This window comes from Zootoca vivipara, chromosome 6 (genome assembly GCF_963506605.1).
Source record: "Zootoca vivipara chromosome 6, rZooViv1.1, whole genome shotgun sequence".
NCBI classification, from domain to species: Eukaryota; Metazoa; Chordata; class Lepidosauria; order Squamata; family Lacertidae; genus Zootoca; species Zootoca vivipara.
In genome coordinates this window covers 28,010,943-28,037,776 of record NC_083281.1, presented here as the reverse complement: position 1 = coordinate 28,037,776, position 26,834 = coordinate 28,010,943, and the positions used below count along the sequence as shown (strand labels likewise).

The 26,834-nt window shown below is 47.5% G+C and overlaps 2 protein-coding genes across 2 annotated transcripts in view; one reads left to right on the top strand and one right to left on the bottom strand.

Moving 5' to 3' along the window:
- Window positions 1–18,596, top strand: part of FCGBP (Fc gamma binding protein) — a 36,714-nt gene extending 18,118 nt beyond the window's left edge. The window contains exons 10-21 of the mRNA XM_060276446.1: window positions 138–717; window positions 812–1,011; window positions 2,296–2,437; window positions 3,544–3,872; window positions 5,636–6,209; window positions 8,231–8,826; window positions 9,842–10,406; window positions 11,644–12,236; window positions 14,278–14,848; window positions 16,874–17,073; window positions 17,776–18,156; window positions 18,306–18,596. Of these exons, the coding sequence (XP_060132429.1) occupies window positions 138–717; window positions 812–1,011; window positions 2,296–2,437; window positions 3,544–3,872; window positions 5,636–6,209; window positions 8,231–8,826; window positions 9,842–10,406; window positions 11,644–12,236; window positions 14,278–14,848; window positions 16,874–17,073; window positions 17,776–18,156; window positions 18,306–18,596 (5,022 nt within the window). The remainder of the gene's footprint in view (window positions 1–137; window positions 718–811; window positions 1,012–2,295; window positions 2,438–3,543; window positions 3,873–5,635; window positions 6,210–8,230; window positions 8,827–9,841; window positions 10,407–11,643; window positions 12,237–14,277; window positions 14,849–16,873; window positions 17,074–17,775; window positions 18,157–18,305) is intronic.
- Window positions 18,597–22,302: 3,706 nt separating this feature from the next.
- Window positions 22,303–26,834, bottom strand: part of LOC118086742 (IgGFc-binding protein) — a 98,231-nt gene continuing 93,699 nt past the window's right edge. Inside the window, exons 46-48 of the mRNA XM_060276445.1 lie at window positions 26,174–26,460; window positions 24,524–24,559; window positions 22,303–24,011 (exon numbers count right to left, since the gene is read on the bottom strand). Of these exons, the coding sequence (XP_060132428.1) occupies window positions 24,553–24,559; window positions 26,174–26,460 (294 nt within the window). The 3' untranslated portion in view covers window positions 22,303–24,011; window positions 24,524–24,552. The remainder of the gene's footprint in view (window positions 24,012–24,523; window positions 24,560–26,173; window positions 26,461–26,834) is intronic.

Below are 26,834 nucleotides of genomic sequence, written 5' to 3'. Positions count from 1 at the left end.
CTGAAATTGTCAACTTGGGTGGAGTTCAACAATACTTGTGGGAGAAGTGACTATTGCTGGAGGGTCAAATATCCCTGAGACCAGTTTTGTGTCCTTTGAAAATCAGCCCTTTGAGACAGCATGTCCCCTTCTTCCAGGTGAACGGAGTGTTTCATTCCCTACCTGTTGAATTTTCTGGTGGATGTCTCAGAGCTTATCAGCATGGCACCAAAGTCCTGATAGAAACCGACTTTGGTCTCATTATGAGCTACGACCTGGTTTACCGTGTGACAATCACCGTGCCAGGAAGCTACCGGAACCAAATGCAAGGCCTGTGTGGGAACTACAACGGGAAGAAGGAAGATGACTTCCTGCTCCCTGATGGCAAGACAACCTCTGATGTAGCTAAATTTGGTGCTGCCTGGAAGGTTGCAGTCCCTGGGGCAGTTGGACCTTGCTCAGATGGATGCTCTGGTAACAGCTGCCCAGTCTGCGAGAAAAAGAAGGAGGAGGTTTTCAAACAGCGCCACTACTGCGGGATCCTCACTGCATCGGACGGCCCCTTCAGTGCTTGCCATGCAAAGGTGGACCCCAGGGTGTACTTCAGCGACTGCATCTACGATGTGTGCCTGGGCAATGGGGACAGTGAGGCCTTGTGTCAAAATATCCAGAGCTATACCTCTGCCTGCCAAGAAGCCGGGATCCCCGTCCAGACCTGGAGGAGTCCATCCTTTTGCCGTGAGTACTGAGAACTACAGGTAGTATTATTATAATAAAAATCCTTTCAAAAATTTGTCATGTACCTTTTTCTTCAAACCTCTCTCTGTTGCAGCTCTCAGCTGCCCTCCAAACAGCCAGTATTCACTCTGTGCTGATCTCTGCTCCACTCACTGTGCTGGGATCACCGACTCCAGAATATGCCCCAGGATGTGCGCAGAGGGCTGCCAGTGTGATGACGGGTTCTTCTTTGATGGCCTCGGCTGTGTCACGGTGGAGACCTGCGGGTGCAATTACAATGGAACATATTATAAGGTGCTTTCCCCTAAAGGAGATAGTGTTGCATTGCTTTGAACAAGTGCAAGGTAGGAAGTTCCCTCTTCAGCTTTTTAAAGGGCTTTAGGCCAGGAGTGGAGAACCTTAGCATTAGGGGCTAAGAATCCAATGTCTCATTATCTCATTATTCATGAAAAAGCTATTTTTAGCCATCTCACCCCTTGCTTTTTCCTGTAAGACCAATTGCAGTCATGAACAGTCACCAACAGGTTTACCACACCTATCAACCAATCACCCATTCCCACCACCCTTCTGAGTAATACCCCTCTCACTATATATAAGGGTTTGGTGAATTCTGTTTCAGTGTATCTGAAGAAGTGTGCATGCAAATGAAAACTCGTACCAATAACAAACTTAGTTGGTCTCTAAGGTGCTACTGGAAGGAATTTTTTTTATTTTGTTTCGACTACGTCAGACCAACATGGCTACCTACCTGTAACTACTACTACTACTACTACTACTACTACTAGTAATTTATTTATACCCCACCCACATCTGGCTGGGTTTCCCCAGCCACTCCGGGCGGCTCACAACAGCATATTAAAAATATGATAAAACTTCAAACATTAAAAACTTTCCAATACAAGGCTGCCTTCAGATGTCTTCTAAAAGTCAGATAGTTGTTTATTTCCTTGACATCTGATGGGAGGGCATTCCACAGGGCAGGCACCACTACTGAGGAAGCCCTCTGCCTGGTTCCCTGTAACTTCACTTCCTGCAGCGAGGGAACCGCCAGAAGGCCCTCGGCACTGGACCTCAGTGTCTAGGCTGAATGATGAGGGTGGAGATGTTCCTTCAGCTATACTGGGCCAAGACCATTTGGTAGTTGGTCAGATATTCTCTTATCTTCCAGAAGAAGGCAGACTCTGAGCTAAAAATGGCCACATTGGCACTGAGATTGGGGAAATAGCACCCCTTTAGCACTGCCACCATTTTCTTCCTCCACCACCACTGAATTTCTATGGCTCAAAGTCACCCAGTGAGTTTAATGACCAAGTGGAGGTTTGAACCCTGGTCTCCCAGGTCCTGGTCAAACACTCTAACCGTGAAATATCCATATATTCATGTACCCGTGAAATATCCATATATTCTTGAGTTCTCTTTCTGGAAGAGGGGGAAGCGATATCTCAGGTAGAGCACATATGGTTGGGGAACTTGTTCCCTCAGTCTGGCCTTCACATAACTGAAATATGTGCTTAGCAGTGAAGGCTGTGGTGGTTGGTCATTTAATGGTTTGTTTTCCCTTGGCAAATACCCCGGCAGCCCCATGAGAAGGTCCTGCTGAATGAATGCCAACAAATCTGCAGCTGCGTCCCGGGCCGGGGAGTCACCTGCCAGTCACACAGCTGCACCAGTGATGAGGCCTGTGAGGTCCAGGATGGGGTCATGAGCTGCATCAATAAAGGTGAGAGGCTGGACGCATTTTCAGAAGAACAATTTGAGGACCCATCTGACCCAGGTCTCAATTAGGGGTGGGGTGGGGGGAGTCAATTTAGTTTGCATTCCAAGATGAAACTACTTAATCCACACATCCTGAAACATTATGCAAACTGAAACAAAGCCATTCTTTCATGTCCAGTCTTCTCTGAATTTTGCAATGCAGTTCTCCAGGGAAGCCACCGTCAGCTTAGAAGTACAGTGGTACCACGGTTTACAAACTCCAGAATACAATACAAACACAATTGGTTCCGGAAGTCTGTACTTAACCTGAAGCGTATTTTTTTCTCCCAATGCATTCCTATGGGATTCGACTTACATTTTTTTTTTTTACTTACGAATGTGCATTTGGAACGCATTAAATTCATAAGTAGAGGTACCACTGTAGGTAAAATGTATGTAAAATGCATGTATAGTAGTGCAGAAATATTACACGGCGTGCAAAAATAGTAGGGGAAATTACTTGCAAAATTGTGCATATTAAGCAAACTTGCATAAATTGGTACATATTGGGGAAAATATACACTGACATGCTGGTTTCATGAGGGCTTCTTAAGAAAAATCACAAACTGATGTGGAAAACAACTTAAGATTGGAAATATGAGAAACTGAGAAAAATTGAAATTGACAGATCTGCCGCTCCCTAGTCTCAGCTCCCAACAAGACTGCTGCATGCAGAGTAATAAATGTAGCACTTGGCATGGTGAAGGCTGTGGTGATGCACACACTGAGCATCCATTGGGGAGTTGCCATTGAATGCATACCTTAATGTGTTCTGGGATCGTATGTCTGTCTTTCACATGTTTATGCCCATAGGGCATTGTTGTACATGGATTGCTTTTCAGAGCATCTGGCTCTTATCATAGACGTTCTGGTTAACTTCTGGAGCAGTCCCAAAACACAACCATCTGTACACATAGACTCACAAATCATTGAAATGGACCTGGGCTGTCACCATATGGCGTCATGTGTTCAACGACCATGCGGTGATGTACACCTCTTTTGCCAAAGGTTTCCCATGTGAGATCTCTGCTCCTGCATCGAGCCCACGGTGGTTCCTTTCTTTCATTTTAGATCCTTGCAAAGCCTTAAAGTGCCGGACCAAGGAGATGTGCAAGCTGGAGGATGGCAGAGCAACATGCGTTCCGAATTACAACGAGACCTGCTGGGGATGGGGGGACCCGCACTACCACACTTTCGACGGGAAGGACTTTGACTTCCAGGGCACCTGCACCTACACAATTGCCAAGTATTGCAGCAATGACACCACCTTGGTGCCGTTCACGGTGGAGGCAAAGAATGATCACCGGGGGAGCCAGACCATGTCCTACGTGAGACAGGCCAATATCTATGTGTACGGGCACAGCATCTCCATCCGCAGGAAGGAAGCGGGCAGGATCCGAGTGAGTCTTTGTAGTGGTGTCTTAGAATTACAGAACAGTGGAGTTGGGAAGGATCCCAAGGGGCATCTACATACATCAGGACATGTTGCAGAGGAGAAAAGCCTTCTGGGGTGTTTCTGATGGTGAACCTCAGGCCTGAGAGCCAAATGTGGTCATGCAGGCCTATCCATTGGGCCCTCGGTACTCTCCCCAAAACATACACTATCCCGGCAACACTTCTTTTTCCATAGGCATACACACTTGTGTGGAAAGTTGGGGAAATGAAATTATGCTGGGAAAATGAGAAATGGAGAGAAACAAAAAATGACATATTTGCCCAACCGGACCCAGGTGGCGCTGTGGTGGCGCTGTGGTTAAACCACTGAGCCTAGGGCTTGCTGATCAGAAGGTCGGCGGTTCGAATCCCTGTGACGGGGTGAGCTCCCGTTGCTTGGTCCCAGCTCCTGCCAACCTAGCAGTTCGAAAGCACGTCAAAATGCAAGTAGATAAATAGGAACCGCTACAGCGGGAAGGTAAACGGCGTTTCCATGTGCTGCTCTGGTTTGCCAGAAGCGGCTTTGTCATGCTGGCCACATGACCTGGAAGCTATACGCCGGCTCCCTCAGCCAATAATGCGAGATGAGCACGCAACCCCAGAGTCAGTCACGACTGGACCTAATGGTCAGGGGTCCCTTTACCCTTTACCTTTTAGAGTGGATAAATAAATGCTATATTCACTGAATTTTATATGGATGTATGAATGAATAAACTTCATTTCTTAAAGTCATAGGACATCATAATATAGATACAGCAAACAATCATTTTGACATATTAAGTAAACAAATATAAATACGGGGGGGGGGGGGACACTCTGATTATTATTCAGTGCTTTGTTTTCTGGGCTACTTAAGGGTACGGCACATTTTCTCTCTCCCAAATGTTAAAATGTACTTACTGTAACATGGTGAGTACTGGCAACTTAAAAACAAACAAACTGTTGTTGTTGTTGTTGTTACCTTTATTTATTTATTGCATTTATTTCCCTGGTCTCCCAGGTCCTAGATAGTGACTGTATTTTTGCCTACAAACGGTACATGTCTGATCCAGCAGGGATGTTTTTCACAGGGACTGGAGAACAGTTAAGGGGTGTGTGCCAAGGGTGCTCATCTTTCAGGGACTGAACTGAGGAGGGCTGCACAGGGAAGGAATGGTGGGAGCCTCCACCTCCCCTGAATCTTTCCAGGAGCAAAAGGACTGTGTAGATTTGGAAGAGAGGTTCGCAGAGGGACACAGTTCAGAAGGCAGAAGCTGGGAAGTACTGGATGGGGAACAGCTAGGAGGAGGAAAACTGGAAGGGAGAGAGTTAACAGACTCACTGTCGCTGGAAAGCGTCCATCCATGCAGCCCAAGGTCAAGAAGAGCAGATAAGGTGGCAGCACAGAAAGCACAGTGATTGCGAGATCAGGTTACAAGACTCAGTAGTGACGTGGGTGACTAGGGAGGAAGTGGGTGGAACCCTTAACTGGGAGCACCTTCGTTCCTAGGAATGGATTCTTTGTTCTCTCGCTGTGATCATTAAAGTTTCTAACTGGTAAGAATGCTCCTTTCTCTTTGTTCTGCTTATCTACTGCCAAAGGGAGGGAGGAGGAAGCCAATTCCCTGAAGCCTGGCATCATCTAAAGGGCAGCTTAGCAGGCAGTGGGAGACAGTGTCAGGGCTCTAAGCTAGCAATCAAGGGCACTATTTCAAAAACTAGTGTACTGACGACTTTCCCCTGCCTACAGTTGAACGGTATCGTCACAAGCCTGCCTGTAACTTTGGAGGACGGGAAGCTGTGGCTCTTCCAGAGTGGCTTAAACGCTGTGCTGCAAACCAGCTTTGGCCTGGTGGTGACTTTCGACTGGAGCATGATCCTGGAGGTAACTTTGCCCAGCAGCTACTATGGCACCATCTGTGGCCTCTGCGGGAATTTCAACCAAAACCCAGATGATGAGATGGTGACGCCCGCAGGCCACAAGCCTACATCTGAGGTGGAGTGGGCTAAGAGCTGGAAGGTGAATGACCGTGACCCTTTCTGCTGGGACGTCTGTGATGGGAACTGTCCGACATGTGAAGAGAGCCAACGGCAGCTCTTTGGAAGCGAGGAATTCTGCGGGCTTCTCACCAAGCTGGGAGAGGGACCCTTCCGCGAATGCCATGACAAGTTGAGCCCTGACAACTTCTTTGACAGCTGCCTCTATGACGTCTGCCTCAACCACGGGGCCAAAAACATCCTGTGCAAAGCGCTGGAAGCTTATGCTACTGACTGTCGCAAGGAAGGCGTGGTCATCCACGAATGGAGAGCACAGAGCGGCTGCGGTAAGAATGAGTCAGGGAAGGAAGCAGTTCCCTTGCATTGTGCTCCCAGTCCTCAAATGCTGATCCCCAACAAAGTTTCATTGGCCCGGTTTGCTAAGCTAAACCATGGCTAAGCATGAAAGAACAAATGGGCAGGCTTGCAGAGTGTGTGTTGGGGGGAATCCCCGCACAGCCCTGCAGCTGCTGCCATGCTACCCAAGGCTCAGCCATGGTTTGGTTTAGTGCCAAGTCTGAATCTCTGCTCATGGTTTGTCTCATGCGACTCACAGTTTGCTCCAGGGTGAGGTAGGGGCTGCACAAATTTCATATTGAAATACATTTTTAAACATAGGTTTCATTCCAAAATAAATATTGAAATGCATATATTCTCAACATATGCGTTTATAAACATATTGTATTCTAATACATCTGTATTTTAAAACAAATTTTGTTGATTTTTTTGAACTGAAAACTGTATCTCAAAATTTGAAGATTGAAATCTGAAGGATCATTTTGTTCTGCTCTGCTGTAGTTATGGCAGGAGTGGACCAGGTCAGTTTCCAAAGAAGTCGCAGAAACTGAATCTCTGGAGCATCACTGCTTGCCCCATGATTTAACTTATATGTGTTTATTAATTACAATTATTCAAATACTGCCTTTCTAGAGACAAATCCTTCTTAGATGGCTTGCAGGCAACATTAACTTAAAAATTTGTATATATTCAGAAAGGCAAACAATATCAACATATTAAAAAGTCACCAGGATCCTTTCCAAAGGATAGTGGCTGGCAGATGGCCCTATAGTGAGTGGGGGAAAGGACAGTCTAGCCAGAAGTCGTATGTACCTTCCCTTTTCTTGCTCCTGAAATTCTTCCCACAGGATCCGTAGGTGAATGTCATGGTGGGGCAGTGGCGCTCCCTTGACCTCCGGTTGGTTGCATCAGTGCTGCTTACCAGGAGGGTGAGGGCAAGAATGGAGGTGGTGAGGTCAGTGCAGTGCAAAAATAAAATAAAATTGCACCACGGTGATTTCACTCCCCAGCCTCAACCTCCCAGGAAACAGCAGTGATGAAACTGACCAGAGGTCAGGTGTGCACCGCAGCCACCACTCCATCCACTACTGCAGAAGACAGCTTGCCCTCTGGGGTGGAGGAGGTAGAGCAAGAGCTGAGGTGGCCTTTGCTTGCTTCCCTCTCTCTCCTCCAGTTCTTCCAACAGAGCAGTTTATGACAGGTGGCTTTGTGGAAGTGTGTGGGGGGGGGCGGAGGGGATAGTCTACCTGGAGAAGGCCCTGGGGTGGTCTTTGCCTGCCTCCTTTTCTCATGTAATCTTTCCCACTTGATTGTGGATGGCAATCCTGTGCAGGTAGGGAGAGGATAGACTTGCTGAAGCAGACCCTGAGGTGGTCTTTGTCTGCCCCCTCTCTCCTGTGATCCTATCCCTAGTGTCAGGCTTCAGAGAAATGGCTTCCTCCCCCCCCCCTTGGCCGTGCATTGGCAGAGCAAAGCAATTAGAGTCCCTTACCAGTTTAAGAGTGTTTCAATGAACACAGCAAAAGAACAATGCAGCCATTCTCGGAGTAAAGGTCCTCCCAATTAAGCTTCCCTCCTACTTCCCCCCAAGTTATCGCCATCCCTTCCCCCTTCTGGCAACCTGATCTGGCAACCACTGAGCTTTCTGCATAGCAACCTTATCAGCTCTCCTTGCCCTTGGAGATAAAGGCTGGACACTTTCTAGCAAAGGGGAGTCAGTTATCCTAGCTGTTCCCCACTCAGCTCTGCCCAGCTGTTGTTCTCCAAACTATGTATGTCCCTCTGCAAACCAATTCTCTAAATCTATACTGCTCCATTGTTCCTGGGGAGCTTCTGACTCTGGTCAGGAGCAGGAAGAGGGGGTGGTTCCCACCATTCCTCATCAGAGCTGTAATCCGCAGTCTGGTCTCTGACACCTAGGTTAGTCAGCGGTAGATGGCCATGAGGTGGCAGTGCTGGTAGTTGATCTCTTCTTTTGTTGCAAAGTCTTTGTTGCTTTGCCCTCTTTCAGCCTTGTCATGCCCTGAGAACAGCCACTATGAGGCCTGTGGAAATGCCTGCCCAGCCAGCTGCTCTGACCGATCTGCTCCTTCGACATGCGATAAGCCCTGCGTGGAAACCTGCCAGTGTGACCAAGGCTACGTGCTCAGCACTGACAAGTGCGTCCCCGTGAAGAGCTGTGGCTGCACTCACAACGGCCTCTACTACAAGCCGGAGGAGGAGTTCTGGGCCGATGAAACCTGTGGCTCTCGCTGCAGGTGTGATCCCAGCCTAGGCATGGTGGTGTGCCGTCCAGCCAGCTGCAAGGCTAGCGAAAGGTGCATGACAGTGGATGGCATCCGGGGCTGCCACCCCATCAGCTATGCCACTTGCACAGCAACTGGGGACCATCACTACACCACCTTCGATGGGAAGAGATATGACTTTTCGGGCACTTGCGTCTATCAGCTGGTTGGGCTCTGCTCCAAGGACCCAACTCTCACTCCATTCACCATCTCGATCCAGAACAGCCAAGGCAGTAAGACGATGCCTTTCTCTTCTGTGGTTACCTTGGACATTTACAACAGAACCGTTACGATCAGCCAGGAGCATCCTCACACAATCAAGGTAGGGGGAAGAAATGGTATGGAATAGTGCAGGCATCGGGACCCTGTGGCCCTCCAGATGTCACTGGGCTGCAATTCCTTTAGGGATTGATTTAGGCACTAGGAGAAGATATATTATCTTTCCTTGCTCACAAGAGTGAGATCAGCAGTGCACTATCCTTTGCAGCTTAAACTCGGAAGCAAAGACAGGGTTGATTTAACCTCCTCGAAACAATGATCCAGGATGCTTTAAGGCAGACTGGATTCTCCCCCTTAAAAATAATAGCTGCACATAGACATTGTTTTTGTGAAGAAGCAAAAGTAGTATTTACTTACCTACGTAATCTAGGTCTTAAAGCAGCAGCTACAGTAGCAAAGTAAAGGCAGCAATAAACAGAGGAAATTGCTTCAAATTAAGTCAGATCAATTGACCCATCTAGCTCAGTACTGTTGATACTGACTGGCACCAGTGGCCTAGGTTTTCAAAAAAGTTTTCACACTCACCCTGCAAGTTACATGGAGGTGTCAGGGATTGAACCTCGGATCATCTGCATGCAAGACAGATGTTCCACAAAACAGCTAAGGCCCTTTCCCCAAAGCATAGGCTCTGACATATTTGGTTCATTTATAAGCACAGAATTGTAAAGTTGGAAGAGACCACAAGGATCATCTAGTCCAATCCCCTTGCAATGCAGGAATCTTTTACCCAATGTGGGGCTCAAACCCACAACCCTGAGATTAAGAGTCACATTATCTACTGACTGAGCTATCCCTTATGGACAATATTTCTGTATCTACAGCTTAACAACCCTCAAAACTCCACACAATTACTCATTGTTTCCCCTGCTCTCCAGTCAACATAAGCAATGGTTGTGGTAGTGAGAAGTGAAGCTCAACAACATCTGAAGTGCCATAGGTTCCTCCTTCCAAGCCATAGACCTTTTGGTCAAGTTTTTAATCCACCCTCCTCTATTGATTTCTTTGGATTGGCAGACTATGTTTTGGCACCTTGACAACATTTTCTCTGTCTCCTCTAGGTGGATGGAGTATTTGTGGATTTGCCCTTCTACCATGAAGATAAGGTGAAGGCCTACATCAGCGGAGCCCATGTCCTTGTAATAACCAACTTTGATCTTACTGTGACCTTTGGCTGGAACAGACTGGTCCATGTCACTGTTCCCAAGAGTTACCGCAATGGGCTTTGTGGCCTCTGTGGCAATGACAACCAGGACTCTGGTGATGATCTGATCATGAAGGGCGGGAGCCCAGCAGCCAATGTCAACCAGTTTGCAGAGAGCTGGAAGATAGGCGAGATCCCTGGTTGTGGGAATGGGTGCACCAGCAACTGCCCAGTGTGTGAAGAAGCACAGAAACAAACCTACAAGGAGGACCGGTACTGTGGGATCCTCATCAGGAAGGACGGGCCATTCAAGCAGTGCCACAAAGCTATAGATGCAACAGCCTACTTCGAGGATTGTGTTGCCGATGTCTGCCAATACAAAGGCCACCACGAGACTCTCTGCAGTGCCATCAGTGTTTATGTGACAGCCTGCCAAGCTCAAGGCATCCATATCGGGCAATGGCGATCAGCCTCCTTCTGCAGTAAGTATTGGATCTGCTTGAACAAGGTAGCACTTATTTAAATTGGGCTACAGTGATTTTTGCAATTGCTGCTAGCACACAGAGTTTGCAATGCAGAGGTTGAATGTTCTCAAGCTAACTTTTTAGACCATCATGAAGTGTGGTTGTATTTAATGGTTGATTGTTCTCAAGCTAACTTTTTAGTCCATCATGAAGTGTGGTTGTATTTAATGTGGAATCATGCTTGGAGTAGACCCATTGAAATTAATGGGCTTGCCATATTCAGAGTAGACCCATTGGAACTGATAGGTTTATATAACAAGTTGAGTGGGTTGTATCCAATTTACTCAGAGTAAATCCATTGGAAATAATGGATCTGACTTAGTCAGGTTTGGGCAGGCCCAGCCCTACGTGCAGGCTGGGTGGCGCAGGGCACCATGGCGCCGGCCCGCCAGGAGGGCGCCGCGAGCTGCGCCCACCCGCTGGCCGACCGGTCCGCCGCGCAGCTGCGCCTGCCCGCCCGCCTTCCACGCAGCAGCGCCTGTTGCACCCGCGCTGCGCGCGGCGCCCACCCGCCCACCGCGCTGGGGAAAGGGGTGGGAGGGCGCAGGAACGGGGCGGGAGGGCGCCGAAGGGATCCGGCGGGCGCCGGAGGATCCGGCACACCACGGCGCCGGGAGCGCTTAAGATGGCACTGGGTTTGGGTTCACTCAGAGTAGAACTGGCATTGGGTACAACCCATTGATATTATTGGGTTTATTCTGAGTATGACTTAGTTCGATATCACCTAATGTTCTGAAATAGTCTTTAGATGGGTTATTTACATTATTCTGAAGGTTTTCTTAAAATGCAGTTTATACATTTACTAAACTTAAACCAGCCCAACTATAGGTCCCAGCAACACTAGTAGCCAGTAATTGGTGGGGGTGAACACAGAATCATAGAATTGTAGAGTGTGAAGGAACCCCAAGGGTCATCTATTCCAAGCCCCTGCAATGCAGGAATAGTCACTGCACATACATTTTAGCCTAAAATCAGGTTGGCAAAGTTGGGAAGGGGATTATTAAAATTAAACTAATTCAAATGAGTGTGTGTGTGTGTGTGTGTGTGTGTGTGTGTGTGTGTGTGTGTCAGTCATGACAGAACAGAAAGTCTTGGCTGATTCCACCTGGCTAAGATAACACCTAGCATTGATGCCACCCACCCCACCCCATCTTTTCCTCCTCAGCTGTTCATGGTCTCTGATGTTTCCTTTCAGGTCCTTCCTGCCCCCGTAACTCCCGCTATGATCTCTGTGGCAATGGCTGCCCTGTCACCTGCTATGGCCTCTCGGCTCCAGATGGGTGTCAAATGTCCTGCAAAGAGGGCTGCTACTGCGATGCTGGGTTTGTCCTGAGTGGAGACCGGTGCGTCCCTGTCGGGGACTGTGGCTGTGTGTACCAAGGCAGGTACTACAAGAAGGGAGACAGTTTTGTCCCCAGCGCCTCCTGCCATGAAAGATGCCGCTGCGGAGACAACGGAGCTGTGGAGTGTCAGAAGGTCTCCTGTGGGGCCCAAGAGGAGTGCAGGGTGGAGAACGGCCTCCAAGGCTGCCACTCCACCAGCTGTGGCAAATGCAGCGTGGCTGGAGGAACCCAGTACCTTACCTTTGATGGACAGACCTTCAACTTCCTCGGCTCCTGCACTTACACCTTGGCCAAAGTCTGCAGCAAGAATCCCGAGCTTGCACACTTTTCGGTGGTGGTGGAGAACGAGGGGTCAGGCGACAGTGAAGTTGTGCCAAAGACGGTTGTTGTCACTGTGCATGGTTATGTCATCAGTCTTGTGAAAGGAATGACTTGGAAGGTTCTGGTAGGTATCCTGTTTTGTTCAACTGCTAGACATTGTCTCCTTCCTGTCCACATATGAACATCACATAGAGACACTATGTGAAAGTCTCCCACATCCTTGCAGCGCTGTTACCTTTCCACTGGGCACTGCTGATCTTCCATCATTAATTTCCCCCAGGTAAAAGGTCTGTAGCCATATCCAAGAAATAGTAGACATCAGGGCTGGTGCGTCCATTTAGGCGAACCAAGCAGCCTGGGCAGCCTGCCCCACAAAAACCCTGCGCCACCATCACCCTCCCACGGCACACACTCACGCTCCTCCTGCCTATGGAGGGGACGCTGTGAGCTCCTCAGCGGCTGCAATGAGCAAGCGGTGGCGGTGGCAGCGCCCGTAGCTGAAGCCTTCAGCTATGGGCACTGCTGCCGCCGCCACTGCTAGCTCGCTGCAGCTGCCGCTGAGGAGCTCACAGCATGCCCTCCACAGGCAGGAGGAGCGCGAGCCAAAAGCAGAGCTGAGCGCCCTCCCGCCGATGGAGGGGACGCTGTGAGCTCCTCAGCGGCTGTAGCAAGTGAGCGGCGGCAGCGCCTGTAGCTGAAGCCTTCAGCTATGGGCACTGCTGCTGCCGCCGCTCGTAACGGGGGCGCCAGAAGGTGATTTTGCCTAGGGCACAAAAAGCCCTAGCACTGGCCCTGGTGGACATAGGGAGCTGTCTTACACTGAGTCAGACCATTGGTCTATTTAGTTCATTATTGTCTACACCAGGCATAGGCAGACTTGGCCCTTCAGATGTTTTGGGACTACAACTCCCATCATCCGTAGCTAATAGGACCAGTGGTCAGGGATGATGGGAATGGTAGTCTCAAAACATCTGGAGGGCCGAGTTTACCTATGTCTGGTCTACACTGATGGCCAGCAGGTCTCAGTCCTACCTCGAGATTGAACCTGGGACCTTTTGCATGCAAAGCAGATGCTCTGCCACTGAGCCACCATGGAGAACACGTATGGAATATCCACCAGGCTGGGCTGGAGGGGGCCTTGAACAAAGTTCCTTCTGGTTGGTCCCCACCCCCCAAAAAAAGGAAGGAGAAGCAGCAGACAGTAACATCCCAAGCACCATCTGGTGTCTGGTTTTAGCTGCCATTTAGATTTCCCACAATGCTTCGAAGTGATGCTAATATGGCAGTTCAACTGCTCAGCCCTGACTGGTGCACAGGAATGTGGTTTTTTTTTTTTTAAGTGTCCCAAGTAGTACCAGTAGTGGGCTCTGCCAAGGTCTCATGGCCCCAACATCTGCCTGATACTTCAGAGTACTGATGCTGGTACTCCCACCAACTTAATATGGTTCTTAACTATTTATCCATCCAGGATTGCAGGTTACAGCAGGATGAGAGGAAGCATGAGTGAATCGGGCTTCCCCTTTCTGTATTCTCGGTGTATTTAATTTATTTATTTGACAATATCAATATACCGCTGAATCAACTAAAACGTCTATGTGGTTTACATAACGCAATATAAAGTACCAATTTGAATCAAACATTAGAGACAAATGGGCATAAAATGTGTCAACATATAATTAAAACCAGCAATTTGAAAACAGATGTACATTTTTATTTTTTTAAAAAATGCATGTTTTAAAAAATCCATGACTGGGTAGGCTTGGCTAAACTGTTGGTTTGTTTAACATGATTTGTGTACTGCTCAGATAGCAGAGCAGTTTACATCAAACAATGCAAAGCATTCATTAAGACGAAATTAAATGAAATCAAATGTCGACATCAAATTGATCAAGGTATAAATAGAACCAGCAATTTTAAAACAATTACACATTTACGAAACGACATGCTGCAATGTACAATGTACTGCTCATGCATCTCTTTATTAGATGTTCCAATTTGTACAAATATGGAGGCCTGGGGACAGGAAGTTCCCACACTTCGACTGACTCACTCGTGCTTCCCTCCCTGCTGTATCCTAGAAACACATGAACTTGCACCATTGTCTGTCTTCATTCTAATACATTGGCCCATGTACTTTTCTTTTCTCTTCTGTCTGATCTGCATAGGTGGATGGAGAGATGCACACCCTGCCGCTGGTGATAGACAGGAGAGATGTTTGGGTAAATCAGGAGGGGAAGAATATTGTCCTGCAGACAGATTTTGGCCTAAAGGTCCTCTATGATTCCTCCCGTTACGTTCTGGTATCTGTTCCCAGCGTGTACCAAGGTCAGATGTGTGGCCTTTGTGGTAACTTCAATGGTGACAGGAGCGACGAATTCCAACTGCCCGATGAGAAGAGCACTGGGAACGTGACAGAGTTTGGGGCGTCCTGGAAAGTAGCGCTCAATAATGCTGGCTGTTCAGATGGCTGCAGGAAGAAATGTCCCTTGTGCAGTGCTGCAGAGACAAAGCCGTACCAGGCCGAGAGCTCTTGTGGGCTGATCCAAGCCGCATCAGGCCCCTTCAGCGAATGCCACTCCCTGGTGAAGCCGACTGAGTACTATAACCGCTGTCTCCATGGCATGTGTGCTGCCCAAGGGGCAAAGGACATCCTCTGCCAGAGCCTCCAGGCCTACGTTGCTGTGTGCCAAGCAGCTGGAGCAAACATCAAGGCGTGGAGGACAGCCTCCTTCTGCCGTAAGTTTATATGTGGATCTGCTTCTCCATTGGTGGTCAGCATATACCACAGGCCTACAGCGTTTTATGGTTCCCCAGCTTTTTCTGCAGTTCTGAACCCTATGCAGGTCCCCGCTCTGTTCACACTCTCTGGGTTTTCCACCTCCCTCCTTCCTGACAGTCATACCTGCCAACTCTCCTGCTGAAAAATGCGGGATCAACAGCGGCGCGGCACCGGACATTGCGTAGAAGCAACTTCTGGGGCTGCTCTGCACATGTGTGGGCACCGGAAATAGGGCAGAGCGGCACCGGAAGTCACTTCTACGCATGCCTGGCGGCCATGCAGCCATGCAGCCACCACCAAGATGGCCGCCCGGCATATGTAGAAGCGACTTCCGGTGCCACTCTGCCCTATTTCCGGTGCCCACACATGGACAGAGCAGCACCCAAAATGGAGGCTCCCTGGCAGGTAGGAAATCCAGGGGATTTCCGGGATTTTTCTCCATTCGGGAGAACAGCAGGAAATGGATTAAAATCCGGGGGTTTCCTGTGAAAAACGGGACACTTGGCAGCTAAGCTGACAGTCAGTGCGGTGCAGTGGTTAGAGTAGGGTAGGCAACCTAAGGCCTGGGGGCTGGGTGCAGACCAATCACCTTCTCAATCCGGCCCACGGACGGTTTGGTAATCAGCATGTTTTTACATGAGTAGAATGTGTCCTTTTATTTAAAATCCACCTCTGGGTTATTTGTGGGGTCTGCCTGGTGTTTTTACATGAGTAGAATGTGTGCTTTTATTTAAAATGCATCTCTGGGTTATTTGTGGGGCATAGGATTTCGTTCATATTTCCCCCCAAAATATATTCTGGCCCACCACATGGCCTGAGGGACGGTGGACCGCCCCATGGCTGAAAAAGGTTACTGACCCTTGGGTTAGAGCATAGAACTAGGGCTGGGGAGGCGCAGGCTCATATCCTAATTCAGGAAAACAAACAAAACTCACTGAACAGCTGTGAGCCAATCACTTTATTTAGCCCTCCACCCCCACACACTGCCCTTAGGCTTGTTTCCTGCTCTGTCTCTCTCTAGTGCCTAGGGATGGAGGGGTTATTCAATTCAGTTTGCATTTAAAGGCAAACCTAGCTACTTCATACCATACTTTCCATTAACAGTGCACAAACTGAAACAAACTTTGCTTTTCTCTTAATTTTTCTATGCAGTTCTCCAGCCAAGTAATGTGGACAAAAGTACACATACTGTAGTTGGGTATGCATTTTAAAAAATGCATATGTTAGTGAAAATAGCATCTAGAAATGCACAGTATTGTGGGGAATTGCTTTGTGAAAGAAGTGCGTATTTGGAGAAATTTGCCTTAAAATACTAATGAAATTTAACAAGGACTTTTTTAAAAAGGAAGGAAAAGTTCCGAATTGATATGGAAATGAGCAGAACTGAATCTAATATGGGGGGGGGTGACAAATTGAGAGAAATAGATTGGCAGATTTACCCATCCCTACTAGTCTCCAGCCACTTCAGCCAATGGCAGAGGGGTTTTCTTCCACTTTCTCCTCCCTTCACAGACAACCTTCTGACAGTCCAACCAATCACTGTCAGCAGCTTCACTACCACCAACTCCCTTAGCACAGGCATCCATCCCCAAACTGCGGCCCTATAGATGTTTTGGCTTACAACTCCCATGATCCCTAGCTAACAGGACCAGTGGTCGGGGAAGATGGGAATTGTAGTCCAAAACATCTGGAGGGCCAAAGTTTGGGGATGCCTGCCTTAGCATATTACAATTTTTAAATCTCAGGGCTGTTCACAACATAAAAATACAATACAATAGTACAAAATGCACAATAAAAACAAGAACAAAAAAACCCAAACCAATAACCCCCTCCCCACCACCACCAATGGAGAAGGTGATGGAGGCTGTTCAGTTGCCATTACTCCTTCCATTGAATTGTCCCTTGATATCCTCCTGGCGTGCATGAGAATCAGGGGAACTTTTCTTGGCCAGGGTATCACTGTGTTTCCCTTCTCCCTCCAGCTCTTGCTTGCCCTGCCAACAGCCAATATGAGCTGTGCGCCAGGTCTTGTGACCTTACATGCGCAGGCCTTTCTGCTCCCACCCTGTGCACCAAGAAATGCTTTGAAGGCTGCCAGTGCATTGCTGGCTTCGTGTCTGATGGGGAAACCTGCGTGCCGATGGAAAGGTGTGGCTGTGTGCATGACGGGTACTACATCAAGGTGTGATTCCTCTTTCCTTTTTATTTAATAATTTTATTTATTTGGTTTTTCAGATTAAAATTTTACAGTCACATGCCCAACATAAAAACAAGATTCCAATGAATCTCTTGGCCTCCCCTCTTCCCCGTTGTGGGTCCTATTTTTAATCGTTTCCCCCAGGATCTTTTATAATAATCAAAATACTTTATCTCTTCATTGTATCCAAAATTCACCATTAAACTACAAGTGATAATCCAATCCTACTAACGATTTTAACTGTTCAAAAAGTTTATGACAAAAGTTAGGGCTGTTCAGAAAATCTCTCTCTCTCTCATCCCACTTTCGCAGAACCATTTTCCCCAGTGAAAATATTCAGGGAAGGAGGATTTTCATCTGTTTTGGAGGGAGAGGAAGAAATATCAGGGCATGTCAGAGGGTTGGCTTACCTTTGCTTGTTTTTAGACAAGTTGACCAAAGGCATACCCTCCAACACTTTAAAGCCCAAATTTGGGATGCCATCTTCCCAATTTTTATCTTGACAGCATGGCAGCCATTTTGGTTCTTTTCACTTCTAGGCATTACCGAAAAGAGCTAGGCCGAAAATATCAGCCCAGCTCTAGTCAAAAGTTTGACGACCTTACCTTTTCCTATCAGTTCAAAAGCTGTTATTGATCAGGCCAGCACAAAAAAAATCAACTTGCATGTCTGGGGATTTCCCTGTAGGCTGAAGAAAGCATCATCTCCAAGGATTGCTCTGAAAAATGCACCTGCCATGCCTCAGGCCGGCTCACCTGTGAAGAATTCAGCTGCAAGAAAGGAGAGGCGTGTGCCCTCAGGAACGGCGTGCGGGCCTGTGTGAAGCAGGAAGGCCAGTGTACCCTCACCTCAGGAGCCCAGCTCACCACCTTTGATGGTGCCTCGGGGGAAATACTCTACAGCGGTGCCTATGAAGTGGCTTCTCTCTGCGACATCCATGCCCATGCCTGGTTCCGAGTGGTGGTGGATGTCAAGGAGTGCAGTGATGGGGAGGTGATGGCTGGGGCTGCAGTCTATGTCTTTTTCCGAGATGCCTTCATCGCCATCAACAAGAACAAAGAAGCTTGGGTAAGAAGCCCTGACTTGATCCTTCTGGTCATGTGGGTCGGTGCCTCTGCCTACAACCTGGTTTGGAGTTCTGACTCCCAACTCAAAGACTCGTGAGCTAAGTGACCTTGATATATGCCATGTTCTCCTTCTCTGTCTGTGTGCTCTAGGTGAATGGACAGCCAGTGAAACTCCCAGTGACTGTCTCTGAAGTTGTGTCTGTGAGCTTCTCCCAGGATGTGGTCGCAATCAGCCATGGGGCTGGTCTTCAGGTTCTCTTTGGACTCAGAGGGGAAGTGACAGTGAAGGTCAAAGACAGCCTGGCGGGCAAGCTTTGTGCATCCTGTGGAAACTTCAATGGTGACAGCTCTGATGACCTGATACTACCCAATGGGAAGGTTGTGATGAACATCGCTGAGGTTATTGATGCTTGGAAGGCCAGAGACTTTATTGGCTGGTGAGTCACTTCGCAGTAGTTCCAGTGCTCTATTTGTTTCCTAACCTAGACATCTCCAGTTTGCTTGAAAATGGCTGACATCATCTGATTGAAGAAGAATTTTGAAGGAATAGCTCTTTCCTTCCAACCCCTAACCCCCTTTTTGGGCATAACAGTAACCATGAAAACTAACATTAAAATCCAGTTTAAAGGCCATGCCTTCTTGTCCCAAAGCATCCTTGGGAATGGTAGTTTTGTGAGGGAGCTCAGAACTCTTTGTTAGATTTCTGGAACTGGGATTCCCAATGGTTAATTGGCTAATTAATGCTGGCTGAATAGAACTGAAAGCACCTTTGATGCATTGAGTAGGCCTGCCCTTAGGACATCCTTCCCTAACCTAGTGCCTCCCAGACATTTTAAACTACAACTCCCATCAGCCCTAGCTAGCATAGCCAATAATCAGAGAATTTGAAAGCTGTAGTCCAACAATCTCTAGACGTTGGGGAAGGGCTGCCTTGGGAGCTTGAGAAGCAGGTTCCAAACACTGTCTTTGGATGACCCACTCCTTGGACTAGCCAACAATGACTAGCCAAATTATGTTTGAAGTGGCTAAAAATAGAACAAAAATGCTCTCTCAACCTGCAGATTTCCAGGCACTGCCACGTGAGCTTAAATGCACCTAGAAACATTCACCCAGGTGTGTTCCTGGTTTTAGACTTGACTGTCAGATCTTGGCTACTAAAGGCTAAACCACGTATGACATGGGAGATCTACAAATGGATCTCCCACCATTTTTTAAAAATTTGCTTTTTTAACTTTAAAGAAGCCTCTGTTTTTGACACACCCATTTATTTCCTAGTTGGGGCAACCATCTATGCTGCTATTAGGCCTGTGGTGAAAAATATATAGGTGCTTTCATGATGTCCGCAGCGTGGGGCAGGCATAGTGATTTAGATTTGGATTAAATGGTTTAAGAATACAGTCATACCTCCGGTTGCGAACGTGATCCGTGCGGGAGGCACGTTTGCAACCCGCAGCATTCACAACTTGCAGTGCCGCATCTGTGCATGTGCGTGATGCGATTCAGCGCATGCATGTGATGTCATTTTGTGTTCTTGCGCATGCGCGAGCGCCAAAAGTTGGATTGCGCCGGTACTTCCGGATTGGGCGTGGTTCGCAACCCAAAAACGTGCAATGTTCGCAACCCGAGGTATGGCTGTAAAGAGCTAGTGCCCCATCCTCCCCAGTAGCATTGCCCTAGTCAAAAAAAAAAAAATTCAACCTTTTTTAAATTAAAAAATGTCTAGACAAAGGTCTTTCATACCACCAGCTATCTGATCCTTGTAACCGAGGTTGCCAAGGATTGAACCTGAGACCTTCTTGTATGCAAAGCTAGTGCTCTGCCACTAAGGCAGGGGTGGGGAATCGGTGACCATCCAGATGTTATTAAACTCCAACTTCCATCAACCCCAGACAGCATGGCTAATGGCAGGGGCGTAGCCAGGATCAAAACTAGGGGGGGGCAAGCCATGGTCGATCAGGGACGGGGCCACAAAGTGGGAACGTGGGCGGGGCTACAGGGCCAGCTGGCCTGACGACATTGTGGCGGCAGCGGCAGCGGCCACCTTGTGCTTCTGGGGCTGGCAGCGTCGGCGGCTACCCTGCTTGGCTGGAGAGGACGGGAGGGTCGGGCAGGCGAGAGGGGGTGGCAGGGCGGGCGAGGGCGAGGCAAGGCACGGCCGCAGTCACGACGGCTCCGAGGCGTTGCTGCATATCAGCATAATATTTCAACCATGTTGTGGGTTCAAGCCCCACCTTAGGAAAAAATTCCTGCATTGCAGGGGGTTGGACTAGATGACCCTTGTGGTCCCTTCCGACTACAATTCTATGATTCTATTGATATATTGCCATAGCATATGCATCATTCTGCTTTCTTGAATTGTCCTACTCCTAGGCATAGCAGCCAACTCCTAGAGGTCTAGATGCCTCCCCCCCCCCAATTACTAGTAAATACCGTATTTGAAAGAGTCATCCCCCCCATGTTGATGGGCTTTCTATGTGGGGCTTATCTGCCCCCCCCCCGTATTTTATTAAGAATGGAAGAGGGAGGGAAGGAAGGAAGAAATAGAGAGAGGGATAACTCATATTTGTGGGTGCCTCTGGGTGACGCTGTGATGCTGGAACTCTGCAGCAAGAGGACGGGAGGGTCAAGCAGGGGAGAGGGGGTGGCAGGGCGGGCGAGGGCGAGGCAAGACAGGGCCGCAGTCACGATCACTCCGAGGTGTTGCTGCATATCAGCATAATATTTCAACCATGTTGTGGGTTCAAACCCCACATTGGGGGGAAATTCCTGCATTGCAGGGGGTTGGACTAGATGACCCTTGTGGTCCCTTCTGACTACAATTCCATGATTCTATTGATATATTACCATAGCATATGCATCATTCTGCTTTCTTGAATTGTCCTAGGCATAGCAGCCAACTCCTAGAGGCCTAGGTGCCTCCCCCCCCCCAATTACTGGTAAATACTGTATTTTAAAGAGTCATCCCCCCCATGTTGATGGGCTTTCTATGTGGGGCTTATCTGCCCCCCCCCCCCAGTATTTTATTGAGGATGGAAGAGGGAGGAAAGGAAGGAAGAAATAGAGAGAGGGATAACTCATATTTGTGGGTGCCTCTGGCTGACGCTGTGATGCTAGAACTCTGCAGCAAGAGGAAGATACTGGTACACCTGTACAGGAGCCTTGTAAGCAGCTTTCTCTCTGCTTGATTTACAGCAGGCTTGTCCAACAGGTAGATTGTGATCTACCAGTAGATCACTGGATGTCTGTGGTAGATCACTGCTAGATCACTGGCACCCCTAAAAAAAGCTCACCCAAAATTTTCCTCCTCCCTAAAAAAAGCTGAACTATGACCTGAAGCCCTAAACAAAAATGGGCCTCCCTCCCTCCTAAAAGAAGCTCAACAAGTTTGACCTAACCCCCCCCCCAAACAGGGCTTCCCTTCCTTAAAAAAACTCAACAGCTTTGATCTGAACCCCCCAAAAGGGGGTAGATCACTCCCAGTTTTTAACTCTGTGAGTAGATCAGAGTCTCTTGGGAGGTGGCCACCCCTGATTTACAGTATACAGATGCAGAAGGAGGGGCAGACTGGAACACCACTGCTTTTTATAAACATCACTGTGTCTATCAAAAGCTACAGCCCCCCCCTTTCTTATTCACTTCCTTTTAGCCTTGCAGGGCCACCTTAGTCAAATTGAATCCTCTGCACCCTCATTAAATCGCCAAAAGAACTGTTAATGCGATCCCTGAATGCTCATTAACAGCTCCCACTGAAGAACAATAGGGTGAATAGGGTGAACCTTGCCTGAAGGGATATTCTTCTCCCTTGTCTTAACTGCTTAAGTACTGGTAGCCACTTTGCTTTATTTATTTGATGTGTTTTTGTTACAGCTGTGTTCCTGCCCCCCCCCCCCCAGCAAGTGGAGAGCTGCTCTTGCTAAAGCAAAGCCCTTTCCACTTCAGTTTTTGGAGGGGGAAAGTGCTGGTTTTGGTCTGTAAAATACAATAATTTTTTGCTTCTAGGGGGGGGCAACTGCCCCCTCCTGCCCCCCCCTGTCTACACCCATGGCTAATGGCCAAGGATAATGGAAGTTGATGTCCCGTAACAACTGAAGATCCACAGTTTCCAAACTCATCCACTGACTAAACCATGGTCCTTCTGTATTGCCTGCTGGGTACCTCTGATTTTTGAATCACAAAGACCAGCTGACACCACAAACCTAGTCATGTCTGCTCAGATGCAAGTCTCAATGGGGCTTAATTTTGGGTAAGTGGGTAAAGGACTACAGTCTAATTCTTTTTTCTCTCTCTCTTGCAGTGAGCAATAGTTGAAAGTGACCATCAAGACTGGCACCTGCCTGCTGCACCAGTGATAGTTGCGTGCAGCTGCTTTTTACAATGTTGCTTTGGAGCATGGCCACATGCCAAGCCTGAGTAAGCTGCAAAAAGACATGAAGGATGTTACGAAATAAAAGTGCATGGTGAATGTCAATAAAGATATCTGCAGATTTGTCTCTAGAAAAATAATTTTGACCATATGTAACAAGCCTTTGCAGATTCTCAGTCGGGAGGCTGGGCTGATGTAAGCCTGAAAGTTTCTTTTAAGAGAGGGGTGGGGGTGGGGAGATGATTGATAGGTGCGGTAGACTCAGTAATTTACTAGATCCTTTAAGACGACTTCAGGGAAACAGCATTTCCTTTAGATTCCCTTCCAGCCAGTGCTTCTTACATCACACAGCCCAGTAATAAATAACAGCTGATTGGAGCAGATCATGTGAGTAATGATGGCATGAATATGACCTTCTACATGTCTTTGGCTAACACTTGGGGGAAACTTGATTGGAATGAACTTTTACACTTTTCTGAATTTTCCAATATGCGTTTTTTGGCTCAAGAACTTGCTAAAATATGTAAGCACATTTATTCTAGGGTCAAATGCATTTGGAAATGCATGCATTGAGGAAAAAAATATGTATTTTGTTGTAAAAGACATATATTTATATATAGCTACAAATGTTCACACACATATTTTTTTAAAAAAAATCACACATTTCTGTGGGAATGTGATGGAATTGACTCATGAATGAACAATGCTAGTCCTACTCAGAGCAGACCCTTAAATGCTCACACATGACTAAGCTATGTCCATTAATTTCAATGGGTCTGCTCCAAGTATAACTTAGTTGGAGACCCATGAACTGTAAATAGACTCATCTGTATTTTCCTGCTTCTAATCATCTCAAATTGTGCAGATGACATTTCATAGCAGGCCCACCTTAATGGTCCAAGCTAAATCAGACTGGAGAGGCGTTTCATAGCATATGCATCCATCCTGGGTGTGCAAGAAAAGGAGTTTGTACAAATAGAACAGAAGGTTGTCAAACGGTTTACTTCTTTAGAGATAAGGACATGAATTTACAGCGCTTGGTTAGAGTGCAATAGGTTTATGCATTTTCATCTCTGAACATCCTGCAATTCACAAGCCACCAAGGGATCAGATGCTGAACTCTCATCAAACATCAGGAAACATTTGGACCGGCTGAAGATAAAAGACTTCATATTGCTAGAACAGGTCAAAGGTCCATCTACTTGAGCACATTTGAGTCCCACAGTTGCCAGGCAGATCTTCATGGAAAGCTGACAAGCAGAACAAGAAGCTGAGAGCTATTTCCCCTAATTGTGGTACACAGAGCTACTGCTTCTGTACATGAAGGCTCCATTCTCAGTTATTGTAGATAATCACATTATGTTTATTAACTGGATGCTCCACTCGTGCAGGACTTTTTGGATGTTTCTTTTTTTAAAAAAACCCAAATACAGCATTGTTCTAAGGTGCTTGTGCAACCAGTGCATGCTTCCAGATTGGGATTTTAGATATAGCTAGAGAGGAAAAGGCATAAGAAGAGTTGTGTTATGCATAGGCCATGGGCTGAGCTTGTTTTCATAGATGCTCTAGTTGCACAGTAACACAGGCGCCAAGTTGCACTCAGCATTGAGGGGACCCAATGTGCGCAGAGGAGGCTGAACATCAGGAAGGTACGCTGGCAACCCCTCTGAGATTGTCAAAGGGTCACACAGGGCTAAGGTGTCCCTTTGATGATCAGGAAGGTGCATTGGTGATCTCAAATTGGCACTGGTCATTTGGTTTTCTGCCAGCTATGCTTCCCAGAATGCTTTGGGAAGAACACAACGTGGCATTGCTCTCAAAGGCAAGTGGGATGTGTCTAGTAGTGGGATGCTAGTGGGACACATTAAATAATGAAAGAAATTGGGGTTGGGATCAGAAAAAAGGTTGGCCTTCTCATAAGTTAAAGGAATGGATGGTTGCTTTGCTTCTCCCCTCCCACCTCCTGGTACTGTGCTTCTGCAAGCCCGTCTGGAGAGTCACTTACCAGTCTAAGAAGTATCTCACGTGCAGGTATCAGTAACTGTGGAAGCAAGCAGAGGAGAGAGAATTGTGAGGCTGGCCCTCAAGGTGTGTCATCTGGCAGCTCAATGCTTCTTGTCGCATTGCTTCTAACACTGACTGTATGTATCCCTCTACACAGCATATGCGTGTTTGGGTTGGGGGCTGAGGAGTGGGGAATAAAAAGTCCCTGTAGTTGCTTGACACTTGCCGGAAGTGCTTGCAACCCAGTTCAATCTACCAAGGATTAAACCCCATCTGCACTAGACATTTGTAGCAGTATCAAACCACTTTCAGCAGTCTTGGCTGGCTCCCCCCTCAAAATCCTGGGAGCTGTAGTTGGTTAAGGATGCTGAGAATTGCCAGGAGACTCAAATTCATCTCAGAGAGCTACAGTTCCCAGATAACAACAGATCCTTCTCAGTGAACCCTAGAAATTGTAGCTTTGTGAGAGGAAAAGGGGTGGCCTAAAAACTTTCAGCACCTTCAACAAATTACAGTTCCTAGGATCCTTTTTTTAGAGAGGCATGGCTGTTTAAAGTGGCACAATGTTGCTTGCTATGCACAGTGCAGGTGGGGCCTCAGAAAGGGAAGGAGGGCGGCATTGTGAGAAAGTGGGGAGTTAGACCTGGTGTGAAATATATGGGAGTGAAAATTTGAAGAGAAGCCAATGGTTGGGGAGGCACAGAGCCGCCTTTAGACAGTTATGGTGGTGGTGGTGATGGTGATAGATTGTTATTTATACCCCGCCCATCTGGCTGGGTTTCCCCAGCCACTCTGGGTGGCTCCCAAAAGAATTAATGATGATGATAATAATAAAGTGATAAAACTTCAGACATTAAAAACTTCCCTGATGTCTTCTTTAAGTCAGGTAGTTGTTTATCTGTCTGACCTCTGGTGGAAGGGCATTCCACAGGGCGGGTGCCACTACCGAGAACGCCCTCTGCCTGGTTCCCTGTAACCTCACTTCTTGCAGTGAGGGAACCACCAGAAGGCCCTTGGAACTGGATCTTGGTGTCCAGGCTGAACGATGGGGGTCGCTCGTTCAGGTATACCGGGCCGAGGTTGTTTAGGGCTTTAAAGGTCAGCACCAATACTTTGAATTGTGCTCAGAAATGTACTGAGAGCCAATGTAGGTCTTTTAGGACTGGTGTTATATGGTCTTGGCGGCCACTCCCAGTCACTAGTCTAGCTGCCACAATCTGGATTAGTTGTTACACTAGGGATGGCTCTGGAGAGAAGTGATAGTCATCAAGGTAGAGCATATTCTTGGCATGCAGAAGGTCCCGGGTTGAATCTTTGGCACCTCCAGTTAAAAACCTACCATCCTGCCTGAGAACCTGGGACGCTGCTGCCAGTCTGAGTAGGCAGTGCTGTGCTAGATGGACCCTCTGACCTGAGAGAAGGCAACTTCCCCTACATTCCTATGAGTGTAGGCTAGTTCTATAGCCTAAAGCTACTCCCAGCTTCCCCAACCTGGTGCCCTCCAGACAATTTGGACTACAACTCCCATCATCCCTGGCCATGGGAAGTAACTGTTGAGAGTTGGAGCCCAATACGTCTAGAAGGCACCGAGCTGGGGGAGGCTGTTTTAGCTTTTCACAAAGAGCCAAGAGCCACAGTCCGAGCTACTCACCACTCTAAGAAGTCCCTAGCCTTCCAGGCATCAACGACCTCAGCAATGTCTCCTGCAATCTGACCACTGGGCAGCCGCAGGTCATCTGAGACTTGATTGTTGAAGTTCCCGCAAGGGGCACACAACTTCCCTGCCAGGCTCTCCGTCACTCTCACGGTCACTTTGCCGTTGGGACTGAAGAGAACTTGCATCTGGGAGCTTTGGTTAATGACAATGGTGTCCTGAGATTCAGTGACAGACACGGCGTTGGAGACATTCAATGGAAGCTGTACCAAGAGCCCGTTGACCTGAAAGGCAAAGAAGACAGGCTGAGGCAGAGTCATGCTGAGAGTCATTGTGGGTGAATGGGATTTGTTTCCCAGATCCAGAAGGAGAAGAAAAAGAGGGGCAGATCAAAGCAGAAACAGGACATACATAACAAACTTTTGGATTTATTATTATTATTATTATTATTATTATTATTATTATTATTATTATTATACTTTGCCTTTCTCCCTGACTCAAGACAGCTTACAGATAAAAATAAGAACCACTAAAAACATAGAAAATACAATCATTGAAAACAATTAAAACATGGATGGAATTAAAATTATATGCATATATAAATTCTATTAAAACCATATCAATAATTACAATAAAAACAGCACGGCACCAGCCCTTT